Raw genomic sequence first — 20,758 nt, forward strand, 5'->3', positions numbered from 1 at the left:
ACACACACACACACACACACACACACACACACACACACACACACACACACACACACACACACACCTTCCATGGTGAAGCAGAAACAATATTTACTGATGGGATTATAAGGTATGGCAGGATATTTCAACTATCCTACAAGGTTTGGTCCACCCATACAACACCACACATTTCACAATCCTTCCACAATGCACCCGGAAAGGATATAACGTAGAACCCATCAAAATATACATATGATGCACTCTTAATAAAAAATACAATATTTTGCTGCTGACTTTTGATCATCATAGCTACATACAATATAAAGCGCAGATAAAAAACCTTCTGAAGCCAAACTCTGAAATGTGTTCGTTTCTTTATGTGGTAAATAGTATGGCACTGTAATATGGACAGTACTGCTTCCCATCGTATGCAACCTGGCCCTCGTCCGTCCACACCTCCTTTTTACACATTGGGCATTCAGAGGAGGTGCTTAGGTAGGTTCCTCATGTTTATGGATTATCCTGTTTGCCATATTCCTTGCCTGCTGGCTCCTGCAGAGGTACTGGAAAGCAGGGAGGACGGGATTAACTGATTTCTTTCTCCCTAAACCCATGGATATTTACGCATAGCGTGCGTCAGAATAATTCTAGTGTATACGCTCTTTAGAAGTTTAGGCTACATTGTTGTTTATGACGCTCGTTCTGTGGTCTGTCCCGTGGATGAATAAACTGGCATCTGTGGAACTGCGGCAACCCCACATTACCTTGTTGAAATGGGCGTGAAATCGGAGAGAAGGGGCATATGGAAATCATCTGTAGTCAGGTCCTTTTCGACGCAATACTGTGCTTAATGTTCCTGCAATCTCGTTTTGCAGTTCAGTTAAAAGTATGCGTGGACTTATTTTTTCTGTTTCTGCGTTAATGGAATGTAATTTGTTTCCAAACCGAATGGAACGTGAACCACTCCGGGACCAACTTTTTAAGTTAGTTGCCCACCGCTACTTTTAATAGTGAACTTGGTCGTCTTGTGCACTGAGTGACTATTCTCCATAGACACGGGTGGACGTTACATTTTTTTTATCCTTACCCCCTATTTATAAACAAACCCGCTCCCGGGGATGGATTCCACCTGCGGGAAAGTAGCGACAGCATCTCTCAGCGGCGGAGCCGGCGGTGGAAGTGCCAAAGCACCCAAACATTTGTGGCGGCAGCAAAACCAGGGGACGCTCTCTCCTCTCCACCACGCGCTCGTAGTGCGAAAGAAGCACCGCGTGAGACAAAGGGGCTTCTCAGATACGGAGAAATACCTCAGCTCAGTCAACATGGACCGGACTTACGCGGTGGACACGGGCCACCGGCCCGGCTTGAAGAAATCTCGCATGTCGTGGCCGTCGTCGTTTCAAGGTCTTCGACGGTAATGAGATGTTTTTTTTTGTCTTTATCCATCTTCCCCTCTCTCCTCGTTAAAGATGGGCGTGTTTGGAGGAGACAGACAGAAAGCAGGAACCAAAGGATTAAAGTAAAGCAAGTAAAGACTGAGTGTTGAACTTTGTAGAGCGCGTAACGGATTTGGTTATGGCGTTATGGGATTCATTTCAGCGTACGTCACTTTACTTGTATTCGTTCGGAAGTCACGCTGGAGCATGGGGGCTTTGTTTGATTCAGCGACAGTATGAAGTCGGGAGTAAAGAGTTTTTTTTTTTAAAGCCAATTATATGCTTTTTTTATGATGTCTTTAGTGCATCGTTGAACGCACGGTTTATTTAAAGTGACTAAAATTACATTACAGTGGTTTGCTCGTCCTTCAGCGAGGAACTGACATGAAGGGAGGCGTTGAGAAAACCAAGAGCTTTCTAATATTTCCCAATAGTAGGCTATTAGACAAGGCAGGTGAACTCTGTGAAACCGATGTATTGTCTTTGTCACGGGGTGTGGAGAAGGTCTAAATGAGATCCGCTTAGTACTCAAATTGTAACAGTTCTAATAATATAATAACCAAATATCAATAACGTCCAGTTTAAAACGCTGTGTGTTAATGAGAGGTGACGATACTTATGTTTACTCTCACGTCTGCGAGTGAATGACGACCACTTCGATCATCCAAAGGGAATAAACAGTCGTTACTTTTCATAAAGTCTGCAAAGAGGGTTTATTGTAGGTGATCCAAAAAACAAATGACAAATATTAGCGTTTGTAGCCACTCATTTGAAACCGTCTTCTTGCATATGGATAGCATACGCCCTAAATCAGTCATAGTTAGACATCCAACACCGCCCATACACATGGGAATTGTTGATAGCCTCCCGCTATTGGGCAAAACAAAACGACATCTGAGTAGGTCACCGCCATCTCTCTGTTAAACAGACGTTGCACCCGTAATGGAAAGCTCGTTCCCCTTTCCTTGGGACTCCTACTTCCCCACTTAAATCTCAGGATCCAAGTTATCCTTCGATAACTGACAACCATCCTGTCTATGCCACAGAATACTCGTAATATCATTATCATAGTCGTAATAATAGTATTGGCCTGACGTCCACACTGTTTAAGAGGCTCAGCAGCAGTGAGTGTAGTAGTCATACTCTTTGGGTCGACTGTGGTAGGATGACCAGCTGAGACTCACCAGAGTTGACAAGGTGGTAAGACCCACAATCCCCACTCATATCCTATCTCTTGCTCTGAAAATGTGGGATGCATATTACAGAGGCGATTGGATTTTGTTTTGCCATTTCTCAATGCACACATTTAGTGAAAGGACATTTTTGGGGCACTTAAGAATTTTAACTGACTTCGGTACCTCACAGCCGTTTATACATTCAACCTTTTCTCCAGAGGCTAGTTAAAAGGCACCTGTCCAATTGATGATCAAAGCCACTAAGGCAGTTTATTCATGAATGTCAAGAGGATCACGTTCCACCTGATACTGGTGCTAATTACAAAAGCCAATACCACAGTAGACTACCCTACTTTTTGGACACTGCAGTGTATTCATTAGCATTTTAGGTATATGCCCATTACACATGTTCTTCTATGAAAGGCCTAGAGGTTACACTAAACAAAAAGGGGGACAATATACTTTTTGTGCAGGCAATAAATGTATAATAACATTCACAACAGCTCGTGTCTCTTGTGTATGATGTCGGGGGGCCGCCATTCCTTTTTGCTTTTGTTTTCTGGGTTTTATGCTCTTCATCTCAGAGAGCTTCTTTTGTGAGTGTGTTGGCTTCGTTAGACAATGCGGAACATAGCCCAACAGCCCCAAGGTAAAACACATCATCTCAATGTGTCATAGCCCGAACGGAGCCCGTTCCTGCCGGCGGGTCCCTGGGAGACCTCGGCAAGAATCGGAGGCCTTAAGCAAAGATGAGATGGCATTTCTCCCATTCCTCCCCTCCTGCAAGCTTCTCTCTGTCGTATGGATGCGACCAGGAATGCGTTTGTTTAGGGGATGTTGTATTAGGATATCTCCCCCTCTCCGTCTGGATTCTCTCCGTGGCTGGAATGTCTCTGATTGGAAATGCGGCCCTTTCCCCCATTCCATACATCTTTCTTTCCTTTCCTCCCTTCTCGCCTTATGCGGTTTAGGGTGACCTTCCTTGATTTTCCCTATCCCAGCCTTCCGGATTTACTCACTGTGGCTGGCGAGGGTAAGCCCATAGAAAGCTTTCCAGCCATCATGAAGTGCAACCCACTGCTATGTCATTATATTCGATGGGTGATGGTGAGTGGGGTATGGCTATTGGTTATGTTTCTATATATAACCACAGCCGTACAGCCTGCAAACAGGACCGGCATGACAAGCGACTCTGGCAGTACAAGCAGAAGATGACTTAAATAAAGTGCATTTATTGCATTAAAATAAATATGAATTTCTAAGTCTATAATCATTCGAATATTATTCCTAATTATTTTTAATATTCAAATTATAATACAATTGTTAATGCTCAAAATGTGCGTATTAATAAAGGGGTGATATTATGCCACCAGGTGTGAGTTTGTGATTAGTCATTACAAGCCGTAGAAAAATTTGTGGTAGTGTCCCCCTAGATGAATGCTGGATAGATCAGTCTACCGAATGGACTGTAGCAAATGTTGCTCATTATTATCTAGGTGGACACTTCCACTTGTGATGTCACTAAAACACGAGAAGAGGCTGATTTACAAGCAGCTTTTCATGGCTAATCAGATTCACACCTGGTGGCATAAAATCTGTATACACAGGCTTATGCATGGCCAATACCACTATTAAATGTCCTGCACACTAGAGGGCATTCTACGAATATACATTTCTCTCTTGCCATTAAATATTAGGCACAAGGATATTACATTACCGCCGCCTATCGACCGCGTTTAATAAGCCGCGTTGTGTAATATAGAGCACTGACTCACGACTCGTGTTGGAAGGTCTTTTACATTGAACGCAATTGTTGGTTGCGAACAAATCATTGTTGAATGGGACTGCACACATACAACGTGATTTTAATTTTGCGAAAAGACGGCATCAATTTTATTCGCACCAAGGTTGTTGCCTTTTTGTACTGCTCGCCATTTATAAATCAGTTTAACCAATCACATTCGGGTATGTTCAACATAGTCGACATGGACACTGTACAAGTCGGAGAACAAGGCGGAGGCAACAGCCTATTTATGTTTTTTAACAGTGTTCTTACTGCATCCACAGTGGTAAACTACCATTGTAGACCTATCATTTTCGGAATCTGTTATATGTATTAATTATTCATCTCGATGGAGGTCTGCACTATACCAATGTTTACTTGCAATGCGGTATGTGAATATAGGTTGCTTTTTAAACCTGAAGGTGTGCAGTTGTATCACAACAATTTCGTTTTGGATACTATAACTTTCTATGAAAAGGGTGATAGCCGGTTTCAATTATTAGAACAGGGAAACTAATGTCTTCAAAGCACACCCACTTATCATAATCCCCCTCATCCATGGACAGCCATTCTCTGCACTATTTAACTCTTGGATTAAGAAGTAAAACTGCAAAATACTTGAATCCTCTAAATACATAGCATATATTGGTGAAGGGACGAGCATAGGCATGTCTTCACTAGGCTATAGATTGAGTATTCCATTCCTATTTTGTTGTATCGTGAACCTACGGACTTCAGTGGGGGTTTCATTCCGTCTGCGCACGGCACCTTCTCAACGATAATCAATGATCTTCCTCCCACTCAGGGTGAAAATGGTAGGTCTTAGCTCGTTTCCCCTCAGCCATGCCAACGTTTAGGAGTGCGTAACTACTGTTGACGGCTTTCAACTGCTGTTGACAGCGCATGCGCTACCGCGCGTATATGTCCCGCGCAAATTTTATTTTCTTAAAAAATAAAAAATATTATTATTATTATTTTTTTTTTTTTCTTCACCCCTCGCAGTCGACTTGGGATCTGTCGGCGGTCTACTGGTAGACCGCGATCGACTGGTTGGGCACCCCTGACTTAGAATAATCCACTTAGCAATGATCCACTTTTGGTAAGATAAGATAGATATTACAGTGTATTGACAAAGCCAGACACAATGTTTGAAATATAAATGCTAAACACAATTTATAATATAGATGTTTTATACATGAACAACACTGCACAGCATGACAGCTGAACAAACCTTGGAGAAAAAGCATTGGAAGCAATTGCATGGCAATTTTCTCCAAGGAAATATGTCTGTATGTAAAAAGGTGGTGATATCCAAGTCAGAAACTAGGTCACCCCCACAGCTCAGCACTGCGTTGAATAAGGGATATTTTCAGGCCAGTCTGTCTTCTCCACTCTTCTCATCAGGTGCGGCTTAGCCAACATTGGCTTTTACCTTCATCCACCGTACCTATCGCTACGCTCTGGCTGACGGACATCTTCTAAAGAACAGGCAATATTTGACGGACTGACTGCCAAGTCCTCTTGCCTGCCCGCATGCAGAGGGTTGTAGAATAACTACGAGAGCCAGTGAATTAATGAGTAGCTCTGGCTTCTAAATGCACCCTCATAAAGTGTTACAGTTTTATGTGAATGGCCTCATGAAGGCTCCTCTAACCCCCCCCCCCCCCCAAAAGGGTTTATATCTTGTGTGATACACAGGTAATAGGATGCAGCAGAGAAGCTTCTAATGAGCCACAGCTCAAGCTGCTGACAGCAGGGAGAGACCCCCCAGAGTATATACTGTGAGGGTTAATGGTTCCTCTCAATCTGTGTCTATAATATAGATATACTCCACGCTATATACTGTATATATATTCGTGTTTATTCGTGTATAGATATTTATATATACATATGTTAGGGTGGGGTTGAAAGTTATTTTGAGCTGCTTTCCTTCAACGTTTGTCCTTGTTTTTCTTCAACGTCCCACACTATTAATTGTTCTTGGATAGTCTTCGCCACTGCTCCTCTTGATCACTTCCACTTTCACACAGCGATGTGAACGGCTGTGACATGTGCATGTGGCCGTAATGCTGAATGTGCTATCCCTTTCCATCACCTTCGCACTTTCTCTTTGTCTTTCACACACACGCACACGCTGATGCACGCACGCAATTCACATACCGCACACATATAGATTGCACAGGCACAAGTGATCCGTCCATATCTATTGATTCCCCCATCCTCCAGCCCCGTAGAACCTCGGCCCTGAGTGATGAGCCCCTTTAGCCCACTTGTCTCTGGTGGCTCCTTTGTCAGCCCTCATCTTCAGACCTGCCACACATCTCCAGCACTGCTTCCCTTCCTCCTCCTCCTCCTCCTCCTCCTCCTCCTCCTCCTCCTCCTCCCCCTCTTTCTCCTCCTCACGAAACACTAATGCCTATCCACCTCCTGCTCCTACCGTCTGTTGGTGAATATAGGCTAGATGGATCAGCGGGCCGAATCATTGTCTTGTGTTATCTTGGAATATGTGTTGCTCTGTCTGACTTTTGTCTGTCTTGTGTGGAGTTAATCTCTGACCTCTATCCATCTCTCTCCAACGGATATACATGTCTTCTCTCTCTTGACAATCCTTTGTGACAATCTTGATTTGTAATAATATACCTAATGATAGGCTGGGAACAAGGCGAATCTGCAAACTCATATTTTATTTGCTGCATACTGCCATATGCATCTGGCCCAGCTCCCGTTCAGACAGGTATCCAGGAGCCCTGTTCGGTGTTGGGCCAATCACATCATTTATCTAATATTGGGCCGGTTTAATACGATGACTCTACAGAGAAGCGCCATTATGGCATTTCCATAAACATCCACAACGGTTTCTGCTAATGTGCCACACGTTATTGGTTGCTCTGATTGGTTCTGGGCATTTTGGTCTGTGCCCATGTATACCGTTCCTTGTAATTCGAAAATGAACTGAGAGGTTCCAGACAAATATGCATTTGCAAATTGGTCTGGCGATGTCAGGCTAACTCATGATGCAATTGGCGAAGAAACAAGACTGACGCTTTTTTTCTTGGGTTTTCCTTTCTGCAGTTATACAAACTCAGCCATTGTTGCTGGATGCAAATGACTAATATGGATGTTACCCTTCGACATATAGGCGCTGTCATGTCTATAGACAATGCATGCTTTAAGCATTGTGCACTGCATTCCAAGACCTATGAAGAAACAAGTTTAAATTATAGCGAGGAGGAGATGCATCAAGATGCATTCCACCGTCTATCTGAAATATCTGCCTGATTTGCTGCTTTCACTTGGGGGAAATGCAATGAGTCAGAATGCCATTGTAGGAAACAAAAGAAAAAAGGGTCTATTTGGATGCTGTCAGTGATATGCTTGGTGAAATAAGCTATGGCTATCATCATGAAGGTTCTATTTTTCCGCTTCTTCTGTTCCTTCCTGTTTAGGATTGTGTTGAATGGTCAAAGCGTCCCTGCTGAACTTGTTGTGTGCATCACTTGCACACGACATTGTTAGAGACCTTGGATGTGAGGGATCTTTTCTTATAAGCTCTGTTGTTTACACAGAAGGGGCTGATGATAATTGGGAAATATTGTCCTATTTCTTCCCCATCAGCCGATACTGTTTAGAAAATACATTATGAGTTGATTTCATGTCAAATCTAATTGTCCAATAAATGCCTGCAGCCATTTTCTCATTAAAAAGAGATTGATTTGGTCGGCAGGCCTTTGGGACAGAAGGGAGAGACCCGTGGCCCAATGGCTCCTATTTCAGGGCCATTAGTAGATCCCTCTAGATGTAGGCACTTCCAATGGGGTTATATCACGAGACATGGTGATTATCCGTGCATCTAATGTGGCCAATACTAAATACTTCAATGACGTGTTATGTCTGGCAATTCTTTTTCCAGTTGTTTCTGATTAAGTTTTAACCAATATCGTGAAAAAAATAAATCCACATTTCAGTTGTACAGCGTTCATTTTGGCATCGCTATTAAGTGAGGTACATTATTGTTTTGCACTCATTTTCTAAACGCATTGCCAGAAGGTCACCTTGCTCATTTAAGAAATAGTCGCCATGGCTACGTTCGTTAGCGGGCGCTCTGTCTACATTAGTGATGATGATCTCATGAGGATGCCATACGGACACCGAGACGAGTCAAGCAAGAGGGGGAGAAAGCTGTGAGCGGGAGAGGAGGGCAAAGGCTGGGGTAAATTGCAATGTCTGTCGATTCTGACATCCCTTCCCAACATTATTTAATTAATCCAGCACACATTTGCAGAGCGAGGCAGAATGAGGGGTTGCAGGTTGTTTCGCAGCCCCGGATAGGCTGTAAGGCACAGTATTCTCTGTGTCTCTGGACTATCCAGTGCATCTTCTGTGACGCAAAACAGATACTTCTACGTGACAAGTGTTGGAAGGCACAAATGGTCCATGAGTGCCCCCCACCCTTGGCGTCGACGCACAATTACTGTCGCTAGGTTTCGGTAATTTGGTTGAGTTTTAGACAAACAACAGAGTCGATACTAATAAAATAATTTCTGCAGATGGTGCAAGGAAGCCTATACTGCAAGCAGACCCACCAACAGTTAACAAGCCAAGTGTACAGCATAAATGAGCGTTCACACATTTTCTTTGGTTTGTGCCATCCTCTTTTCATGCTTTGCTCGTACAAACCAGCACTATTAAACGCTGATATTGCATAGGAAACATACCGGTAATGGTTTTTATAATGAATTCTTAATTGTTTTGCATGTGGAAATCAATTAATATTCAGATTTAACCATTCGAAAGATGAGTTGTCAGAGCACCAAGAGCTAAATAATAATTTGATAAATATCAGAACACCTATTCATTCTGCAATGTATTCTCTCAAATGTCTTGCCTGGCAGAACTGTCAAAATAAGCTGTCACATGAGGTGTCAACAAACTTGTTAACAGCGATCCCATCTAGAAGAGCAAGCAGTGTGCGTCACAGCTACCCATACACTTCCCTAGGCACTCAAAAACTTTCCTATCCAGGCGCGCAAACTTTCCCAGGAGTTTTTCCTGTGTTTCTGTTGCTTAGAACCAATAAAATAGCCTGGGTATTTCCCATGTCCAACTCATCCAACAAATGGAAAAGAGGAATGGCAACACATGTAATGTCCTTCGAAATTTGTCTTCAAAATAACCACCTGCGTCCCTGAATGCTGATTTCCTCTAAGGCTGGTCACGGAACCACGCCATCCCCAAAACCCCCCCCCTCCCAAGGACATTGCGATGCATCTGTCTGCGTTCTCCCTGCAGGCCTCCCAGAATGCATCAGAATCCCCCTATTGGTTAGAAGAGACAGGTTTTTTGGTTTGTGATGTCCCTGTATAATACAGGAGACGGTACATACGATGTGAACGATAATAATTCCCAGCAGTACTTCTGCTGATTCAGCATGCGATGAGACTTGTTGTCCGGTCCATCGTATTGAATCATTGTTTGATCTCTGGTCTGATGCCAGGTACAGCAACAGCTCTGAAGTCAATCCACTCACATCTGAGCAGTGAAGGCTCTGCTCTCCCCTAAATATATAATGGTTGTCCGGTTTATTTAAAGTGAAGGAAGGAAGAATTGGTTTGATAAATGAGCTTCAATTCATCATTGATTTGGTTCATTCGGTTCCACATGCGTGACTCCTTCCATAATAGTTTTAGATTGGACCGTCTCTTGGTAGACTTGCATTCCATAAAAAGAGACTTTTGTGAAGCAGGAAGTCACAGCTGCTAACGGTATTGGTCAAACTTATCTTTGAGCTGCTCATAATTGCTTCTGTATTTCTCTTTTGGTGCTGGAGTTCCCACCCTTGGCCTACTTTCAGTCACTTGCCTGACAGATATTGATGATGGCTTTACTTTTAGATTACCTCTCTCTACCCATTCGCTGCCTTTTATTCTGTATCCGTGTGTTTCCTCACTCTCTGGTGCATTGAGTGAGTTCTCTGGTGGGCACGCTAAGCTCTACAGAGCACAGCTGAAACACACACACACCCAAAAACACACACATCACCAACACAGATATATAAAAAGCTACCAAATAAAGGAAGCTGGGCTGGGCTTCGCTTTTGTGATTTTATTGTAAATAAAAGATGTATGTGATTGAGTTTATATGAAATCTGATATCTTTCCATACTATTGCACATATTACATTATTCCTCAGTTTGGATAGAAGATAAGCTAAAGTATTAATAGGCCTACTGACTAATAAATAACCTCACTGGCTAGTGGAAACTGGTGAGGAAATCTGCATTTCAATAGCCAGTGAGCCCATGCACTGATTCCGATTGAATTTAAGCACTAATGGATTTAAAAAAGAAAAATATTGGGCAGAGAGTTAAAAGAGGGCGGTGTGTTATACCCATGGTTACGACATGGTTAGTACCGTTGTTGTGTAATTGTTATGAGTGTTAAAATAAGCAATGCAGCATCTAAAATCTGCTACACACAGTAGAATTATACTATAGATATTCAGGAAGCCAAACTCTCACTCGGACGCGGACATTAAGTAAATCACTGCTCAGACAGAGATTCACCATCCACACAAACCAAAAAGGTATAGATTACAATGTTTCCGGTCATATAAGACAAATTACCATGTTTAAAACCATGTTTGGTTTTGGGTTGAGTGGCTCTTCAAGCTTTGAAGCCATAACTCAATGGACATTTGTCAATATTCTCGAAATGTAATGACAGATGTCTCCTCATTTATTTGGACGGCTAAGTAGATGGCGATGTATGAAAAATAAATAAGCGCCATGGGACAACATTTATTGATCAGTGTGTCTCAGGAGTGATACACTGATTTTCACTGACAGCACTGTGAGACCTCTTGTCATTCTCTGCTGCTTCCGTTTACCACAGAGATTCTCCACCTTGATTCTGATTGGATCCCTGTTGTGAGCAGAAACAGCTAGAGACTCTTGGCATGACAGCAAAACCCAGCTGAAATAAAAGGGTAACACCCGCCATTAAAAAAAAAACACCTGACGACCTCCTGTCAAGCTGGCAAGATCTTAGAAAATGTTTTTTTTTGTGTGAAAGAAACATCGATTGAAATGTTCCATTGAAATAAAAGGGCAGCGATGTTGTTGCAAGTCTGTGAATGACAGGCCACATATGGTTGGAACGTGGAGGTAGCTTGTTAAAAATGTTTACTCCAGAACTGTTGAATATTAAGGGATTTCTGTATTTTTCATTCACCTTTCAGATTAGTCAATGCAATAAACTGTCAGATAGCAATGATACGATATTAAGATTCACAATTGCAAGTTGAGAATCAAAGCAACAGCACCGATTGCATTGGCCCATTGCTTGGCCAGTTTTTCCAGCCAATGCTCAACATATTTGAGTATTTCAAAGGGGTCTCAGAGGGACACATTTAGCCTGTACCATCTGGTGTGGGTAATGGAAGTGCTGTCCACTGCAGATGTTTGCTATGATTGGAATCGGCTAATGAGAGAGCTAGCCAGATAATGCAGCATCTTTGGTCCTCCTAAGTGTTGTGGCGGAAACACACAACAAAACCCCACTACGTGTCTTTTGCTTCCAGAAAATATGGATGGAGTTTAAAATTCAATTGAACAAATCGTTTTCCCCATAGACTACAGTTATAACCGAGGCAGAGAAACATTGACATTACATTATTGCGTTTGGCCTCTGAAAACAAATCATAGAAAGATTGTACAAAAACGTGCCCGGTCAATCGTGCATCTGGGTTGCGGCAGTCACTTGACAATACCAATCCAGATAAAAGACATTACAACAGGATTGCTATAAATAAAGAAATCTAAGTTGTTGTCATGATTCATAATTGCATTTAGTTAGGGTTACCATAGCCGACTTATTAAGTGAAAAAATAATATGAGCAACAACATTTATTTGACATAATTTCACACCTGTATTCGATTGGCTGAAACATCTCTGGCTGAATCTACAGTATTTGGATTTTCTTCAATATTAAAAACAATAAAGCTTAATAACAAGACACAGCCGCAGGTCATTTCAAAATCAATTTGTGAGTTTGTTTACAGTCCCGCTTGGTAATGCCTGTTGAAACCGTTACCAAACTAATATTATTAGCAGCAGTATTGCAAAAATGGGCAACGATGTATTATCTCTTTTGACCAATTTTTCCAGTCCAGCGATTTTAACCACTTTTCTTTCTAACCATGATTAGGAGTGATTGTCTTAATTGTAAACATACTTTTCGTCAAGGACAGAGTAGTTGTGTTTCAAAGAGATGCCATCCTTTTGACAACGTCAGCTGTGCTTCTTTTCGCTCTTCTCTGTTTTTGTTGGCACTGATGCATCTGGCAACCCTCACTGTCATTGGCTATCATTGTTTTGTAACAGATTGTCATTGCTTTCGATCCGTTGTAGTGCCGATTTATCATTTTTTATTAAATAAAAGGCCCCCTGGGAATTTTTAGTTAAATGTTGTTGTCACAAGAGGCAGCTGTGTAGGCTTGGGGTAGCTGTGGATGGGGGATGGACATTTTGTTTTTTAAAAGACATAAGGCCATAGAGTGTATAATACGTTCTCTCTTTTTCACAAACCAATTCAATATTTGTGCCATTCTGTCTGCCATTACAGGTGAGGTGTGTGGAATTGAAGGACTTATATTTTTTTCTACATAAGAATGAGCCCATTATATCTACATACACAAAACGGCTTTAGAGAGAACACCTCTTTAATTTGTAACAATAATCTCTAATATACTTACAAATCATGTTCTTACATTTTACAGAATAAATTAGAAAAAAACAATTGATAATTCTATCAAGGAACCACATTACTTGACTCTCATCCACGTTTGAATAGGCTGCTGCTGGAGTTGAAAACAAAAACACAATTTATCCCACATGAACCAGAAGTGACACCTCCCAACCCCCCAGTTCTCACACTCTTCCTGTTAGCAGTCTCAGGAACGGATAATACCAGCGGTCTGGGACTCGATTCTCATGACTTTACTCAAGTCAGACTTGAGTCGCAAATTTAAAGGGTTGAGACTAGCTTGACCAAAATTGATAAAGACATTACATAAAGTCATGAATACCAAGTCATGACTTTGGTATTCATGACTTGACACGGATGACTCGAAACCTGAGCGCACGTCTGAAGGCATCTCCAACTCCTGCTTATTATTTCTCAATTCATTGGACATTCAGTGGCAGATATGATAAAAGAAATGTCCAGGCGGGTAGGTAGGTTTGAACGTCATTAATGTGTAACACCGGATATTTCCAATGTCCTGCTTTGCCCCATGTGCACCAGAGTGTTTACATTTCTTCATGTTTTGCTAGCTTATATTCCTTAAACACATATTCATATATTTGTATATCATATTCTTACGACATACTCAGGTGCACAATTGGTAAAGCGCTACATTGAGATTGTTCTGTGTTTTTAAGTCAAACGTGTCTTAAAAGTTTTTCTAAATAATCAGTGTACCCCCCTTGACTACTTTGGATTATAGCAAACAAAAAACACAGTGACTTCAATGAGGGGTGAATGCTGTTTTCAGATGTCTTGTTCAGCTCAATGTTCTGTGATTGGTGGAATAAAAGCCAGGAGGCGGAGCTATGTTCAGGGCAGGCTATGTACGCTTTGTTTATAAAGTAAGAGGATTTCAAGTAGCCTGACAATAATCAGACCAATTTTCAAATGTGTATTGTATGTGCATCCTGTCCGATCAAACATGATCGGACAGGATGCACTAGTTCTCAGGCTTCATTCCTGGGGCATTTCATGAAAATCTGGCAACCTACTACGATTCAGAAGACTTCTGCGTCATAGACCAACTGCTTTTCTAGGGAAGCAGTTGGGGAAATTAACATCAATATCAAATTATTTGAAAATATCTGGTTTGCAATACGTGCGGTTGGTTTTGAAAAATAAAGAACTGTTTAGATGGAAGGGACACAGAAATAAGGCAATGATAATAGACTTGTGATATTTAGTATGCTTGAAGATACAGATCCTAATGAGGCATCTGTCTTCTGACACTGAAGTGAGAAAAATACATTATGTAAAAGAGGCCAAGATAGGGAAGATCCTCTCAACCCATGCATGCAACTTGGAATAAATCAATTGTATTTAAAGAAAAACACAAAGTAACAAATTCATTAATGTATTGTGCATACATACTGAACACAATGGAAAACCAGACTCATAGAAATGTTGCGGTAACAATGATCTTGAGTCGATGTGAATGTGGGGTTTGGGGTAGCAGTATCTGACAGAGAGGACATTATATAAACAGCATTGCGATGGCAGAGGGACTCAAGGACTCAAAGAAACAGAACATCTTTGGTTGCTAACAGAGGGCCCACAGGGGAGGGAAAAACTTCCATGACCTATACTGTGTAGACATCTCTCACACACACACACACACACACACACACACACACACACACACACACACACACACACACACACACACACACACACACACACACACACACACACACACACACACACACACACACACACACACACTGTGCCATTGTAGCACATGCACAACTTTTCAAGAGGAGAAGATATTGATGTCAGTTGAGGTTATTCCCTATAGGGTTTGACTAGTCCTTTCTCCAGGGGTCATTTCTATTAATCCTGCATCGGCCAAGCTGTAAATTATCCCGATGTATTTTACAACACAAATCAATTCTTGCCCTTGATTGTCCCTGGGCCTGCTTATAGTATATCCAATTTATTCTTTAAGAATCTCCTATTATACTACTTTTCTGGTCTTAATTTCTTATTAATGACTCCTATAGAGCAACCTGACATGAATCACAGCACAAAAAACTATGTAGATTTTCAGGAAACTTGCTCTCATCTGGGCGCTTTCAGCATTCTCTGTTTCGTCACTCGGCTTCGTCATTCTCTGCCCCCTCGCCCCCCTCCTGCCAACCCCACTCCGTTGTGATTGGTTACCTTCCGGAAGAGCATGTTGCACCATTACCATACATGGAAAGTCCGGATTGTTCTACGTAGATAAATCCCGGAAATTTGAACAAGTGAATCGCGACCGGCGTCCCCAGTGTTTAGCGCTCTGCACAGCCAACCCAGACGGTCAGCAGGGAATACGTCTAAATGCATGTACGTCATTATTTGACGTTTTAGTATGGTTAAACATGACTATAAATCATTATACCAGCGTTACAATGAAAGCGTTTCTGCGGGTCCTTAAAAAGTGTAAAGTCCAATCATATGAATTTTAGGCCTTAGTCACATTAAACGTTTATAGGTCATAAAAGTCGAAAAAGCATAATAGGTGCTCTTTAACAATGCAACATCGCGTTACTCACATTGTCTCCTCTGCCAAAAAAATTAAATAATGAGACCTGTTTTGGTTCTGAAATTGTCTTGGTAAGGAATGCTAATTCTGACTTTTTTTTGTGGCTGATAACCGACACTCTTTTAAAGGTCATTAACCTTTACCTATAGAATAAATGTGATCCAGCTTCAATGTGACCCAGCCTCACCTGGCCCGAGTCAGTTTGATTGCACTGGATTAAATCAGCCATAAAGCACACACCTCCACAGCATTGGAGGTGTGTGCCTCCAAATTTAAATCCAGCATTGTCTGAGTTACGTCCTTTGGCGATGGCCATGTGAAACCTGTGTGCATGTTTAAATAAAACAGATTATTACGAAGGCTTTTATTTCAACCATATTATCAGCTATGAAAGCACATGTTTTTTTTGCATATTGCAAGCTAACAGGCAATAGGTTAGTTTAAAGTGCTCCCAGGGACAACAAATTTTGACAGATTTCTAATTGGTTAAATTGACTCGAAATGGTTGTTAAAAGACATGAAGGCTTGAACTGGGGGTTTAGAACTGATACCTTGGATTCCGACTAGGATCCCCGAGTTGTGCTGATGCGCCGTTTTATTAGATTTTTCCGAGAAGGAATTAGGAAGTCAGAATATCCATTCAATATCCATCCACCTCACTGATTAAACACCACTGCGATCTTAAAGGCAAAGTAACAAAACAATGAAGAATTACTAAACTACAACAAAAGTTATAATGGTTGAATACAAAACTTATGAAGGATACTTAGATCATACAAATATTTAGGGCCAACCCTTTGTTTTAATGTCCTCAAATGTCTCTATCGGTCAAAACTTATATTGTTGTTTAAAAAAAGAAGTTATTGTTAACATCCATAGTCCTAATCTTAAAGTATAGTCTTCCTTCATAATGTATTTGATGATTGGAGAAATTTCTGCATGTAAAAGATGTCTGATTAAGGTGGTAAGGAGGTAAATGTATCCTGCTGCAAGGTATCTGTGACAGTCATTATTAATCCCCCGGGGAGCAGATGTATACCCAAGAGAGCAGTTAAGGAAGTGTGTGTGTGTGTGTGTGTGTGTGTGTGTGTGTGTGTGTGTGTGTGTGTGTGTGTGTGTGTGTGTGTGTGTGTGTGTGTGTGTGTGTGTGTGTGTGTGTGTGTGTGTGTGTGTGTTTACATGTTCATGTGTGTTCATGTTCATGTACGGTTTTGTGTGTGTGTTCATGGTCGTGTGTGTGTGTGTGTGTGTGTGTGTGTGTGTGTGTGTGTGTGTGTGCATGTTCTCCTGCACACCTGTGTGTGTGTGTGTGTGTGTGTTTGTCCTCTTGGTAACAGAAGGTATGCTCCCCGCTCGGCAGCATGTAAAAAGGACACCACTCTGTTACCCAGGACCACACTGTTATCCAGCCATCCATTCAACCGCATTAAAACCACCCAGAAACCATTAGCACTGCACCTGGTTAGCCACCTAGCCAAGCAGCTAATAGCAAGGTGACACGGCTAGTCTGTCACCCGGTCAACATTACAGAATATCAACAATTTATTTTAATATTTAGCTTATCTATCATGAGGAGCCAAAAGATCAGCTTGCTACAACCGTCCCTCTTGCCTTATCAGTCAGCCGACTACTCCAGATAGTAGCCAGTAGTTAGTAGTAGTTAGATTCCAGTCGATACAACACACTGCACCTTCAATGCACATGTGTTTATTGTGCATTGTAAGTAAAAGTAAGCTTTTAACCAGAATAATCGAAGAATTCATCACAAATTCACAACGCCAAGTTTGGTTGTAAGGTGCTAGCTCAAATCTATCATTCACACCTTATAACCCTGTATTGGCTGTTGCCAATTACCAGCATTTAAGCCTCACTGTGGATTTAATCTGATCATAAGAATACTTTTTTTTTGCATGTAGCATATTTTTCTAATTCCTATTTAAAGTTTTTGAGACAAACAGCAGCCTTAAATAGGAGCCTATTTGTTGAGACACCTAATAGCATTGCCATGATTCAGAATGTAGGTTTAAATGCTCTCCTACTGTGAAAATGTTAACGCAGTCGCTAACACTGCATTTAATGCTGTTTTCGAGTCTACTGGAAAAGCCTTGGAGGATTTTTTTCTCTTGATTAATTATATTTGATTAAGAGTTGTTTATGTTGCTAATGCCTCGCTCAAGGCTAACCACAGCGAGGAAACGCCAGCAATTGGTATGTGTGCGAGCGAGGCTAGTTAGCAACGCAGCCATCGAGAAGTCATATGAATAAATAATAACCCTGCCAAATCCCTGACACTGTACATCTGTGCACTGATCGGCTTAATGGGGGAAAACAGAGTGGAATCCTGTCGAGAAATGCTTCAGTTTGAAGCGGTGTGGGACGGCTAAATGGCTGAGAGCTGTGCACCAGAAGGAGATGAACGCAGCACGGAGCTCAGAGAGCCTCTTAAATAAGTGACTCTTAAATAACGAGCTGCAGTCGGTGACTGGCGTATCACAGGGGAGAGAGAATGACTCGCGGGGGCTTCATCGCGTAACCTCTCCTATCTCGGCAGATCCACACTTTGACGTCTCCTCTTGCCTCTTGTTGTCACTGTGCCCCTCACTGTCTGCTTGCGTTGCAGCCCTCGCACAGCCATTGTGTGTTGGGTGTTTTTGTTGGGTGATTTTGTTTTTCAAGTGTGTTATTGAGAGCAGACGGGACGATAACAGCCATAGAAAACCATAATTAGTTTGACAGCGTCCCGCCCATCCCAGCCTGAAGAAGAAATGGCCTTGTACTCCTTATTACTTTGTAATGGATAGAGGCGTTATTTCCGTTACTCAACATTCAGTGACCACACCAGCCTCAATTTATAGTATTCTCTGCTGTAGTATAAGAGGTATTATTTGGCTGGTGTATTCCTTTAAGACTTTGGTGTTTGCTATCTCTCCCCACAAACTGTTTCTAATCAGAAGTTTTCTCAAAGAAAATAGTACACACTAAACACGATCATTAAGGGGACATGGGAGACCTCTGTGTGTTGGTGTGTGTGCATGCTTTTGTGTGTGGTTGCCTGTGATGCACTGACACACGCCTCACGTGCGTGTGTGTTCTTTCGAGGTGATTGTCCTTGGGAGGGCTCTTAATTTGGCAAGCAAGCCCCGAGCAACGGGAGGGGTTTATAAAAATAAAAGTGCACCGAGACTAGGATTGGAGCATTTCCTAGGAACCACTCCAGGGGAGGGGAGAGGAAGGTGGAGGCAGGGGGAGGCCGTCAGTGGGGGGTGTGGTGGAAGGGGTGGAATGTTAGGGGTCTGGAGGCTACATGGACGCTGAAGGCTAAAGTAGACATTTTTGGGACTGTGAGAGAGCCAGCCGGTGGCGGTGCACTGCTATCTGAAAGTGCAACACGATGACAGCCATTTGCATTGCAATTACTGCACCGGCTAGCCCCCCCGTCGTATTATAATATTTAGATTTATGGATATTATTTCATCTCTTCCTCTCCTCCTAGCTCTTCCTTAATCTTGTGCAATCAGAATGGCTGAACACTCATAATGCAACATAGAAGGCATTCAGTCCAATGCACTGCTTTTGCCAATGTCTTCATTTATTATTATATTTTGCTATGAGCCAGTGGGAACCGCTGTCCCATTCTGAATGCAGTCATACCTAGGAGAACAGTATAGTTTTTCACTAAACATTTTTCAATTAGACTGAAGGATCTCATGTTGGTGCAGTGCCGTGATATTTGTCCCTCTATCGAATAAATAGGCTTTCATTGTTATATTTTTCACTTATTATAGTGCTGAGATGGATATTTTCCTGAAATACAAAATAAATACAATTTTAAAAAGAAAACATTCTGTGCATTAGCAGGTTGGCAAAAATTATTATATCTGAAAGGTTACTGGCTACATCAATACCTCCGCTATTTAATCAAACATTTATTATGACTCATGGATATGAGTCATAAATAGGTGTTATATGTGGACAGCTCAAGCGGTAAAACTCACCTTGTTCCTTAACTAGAACTGGCACAGTAGATTAAAAACACAGGCATGGGTGGATGGAGTTCAGAATGAACAGTCTTTATGGTGGCAATCTAGACTGCACTATACTGAAGTGACATTCATGTTCTATTTGCATGTGTAAAGCAGGGTCGAGCAGTGCTATACACAAACTAAATTTGTCTGTTTGCACATCGGCCAACGGCCGTACAGGCAGACATTTCTATTTCATGTTATTTAATCTATTGTTCAAGGGTTGTGACATTACATTAGCAGATAAAAAGCTCTTTGTATCAGGGCTTGCAATTTTTTTTAATAATCCAATCTACATAAGCAATATCTAAGAATTGTACTGTATTGGAAAGCTTCTCGCAGAGAACGAAGACAACAAAAAAAATAGAAAATATATCAAACAGCTGCAAATGTTAAGTCAACTGGATAATTTCAATAAGTCTTGTTATAATGATGTATGAAAAGCATTTTTTTTGATATTATGGCAGGGTTCTTCCCCGGAAGTGTAATAGTGGCACGTCATCGTTTTTTCGGAAACAGTTCAGTTGGTTAAAACACACGCTTTTATTTGGGCTTTGCTTCAAAATCAAAACTACAGTATGATGAGTCAAGTCTTGCTCCTTAAATTATGTATTATTTATTTACTTCATTCTGTGTTACCTTGCATTACTTGCTTTTCCTCTTGTTAACGTCTCTCCTTGCTCCTGTGTTTCCTGCCTTGAATCGTCCCCTGTTGCATTGATTGTTTTCACCTGTCCCTCACAACCTCTTCCATCCAAGTGTATTTAGTTTGTTTCCCTCCTTCTCTGCCAGTTCGTTTTAGTAACTCTGTGTCTAGTGTCGCAGCATTATTTGTGTGATGATGAGGTTTGTTATTTCAAACAAATTTCAAACTGCATTGAATCATTAGTGTAAGCCAGTGATTTTCCACGTTTTTTGAGCCGCGGCACACTTTTTACATTTAGAAAATCCTGGGGCACACCACCAACCAAAATGACACAAAATGACACTCTAACACAGTATATATAATACATATTGTAGTGGCGATTTGTCCT

General features: G+C 41.6%; 1 protein-coding gene across 1 annotated transcript in view; it reads left to right on the forward strand.

Annotated features, from left to right (window-relative positions):
- The first annotated feature begins 586 nt into the window (after positions 1–586).
- Positions 587–20,758, forward strand: part of pde4d (phosphodiesterase 4D, cAMP-specific) — a 98,847-nt gene continuing 78,675 nt past the window's right edge. The window contains exon 1 of the mRNA XM_060054644.1: positions 587–1,393. Coding sequence (XP_059910627.1) covers positions 1,098–1,393 — 296 coding nt within the window. The 5' untranslated portion in view covers positions 587–1,097. The remainder of the gene's footprint in view (positions 1,394–20,758) is intronic.

Source organism: Gadus macrocephalus, chromosome 6 (genome assembly GCF_031168955.1).
Source record: "Gadus macrocephalus chromosome 6, ASM3116895v1".
NCBI lineage: Eukaryota > Metazoa > Chordata > Actinopteri > Gadiformes > Gadidae > Gadus > Gadus macrocephalus.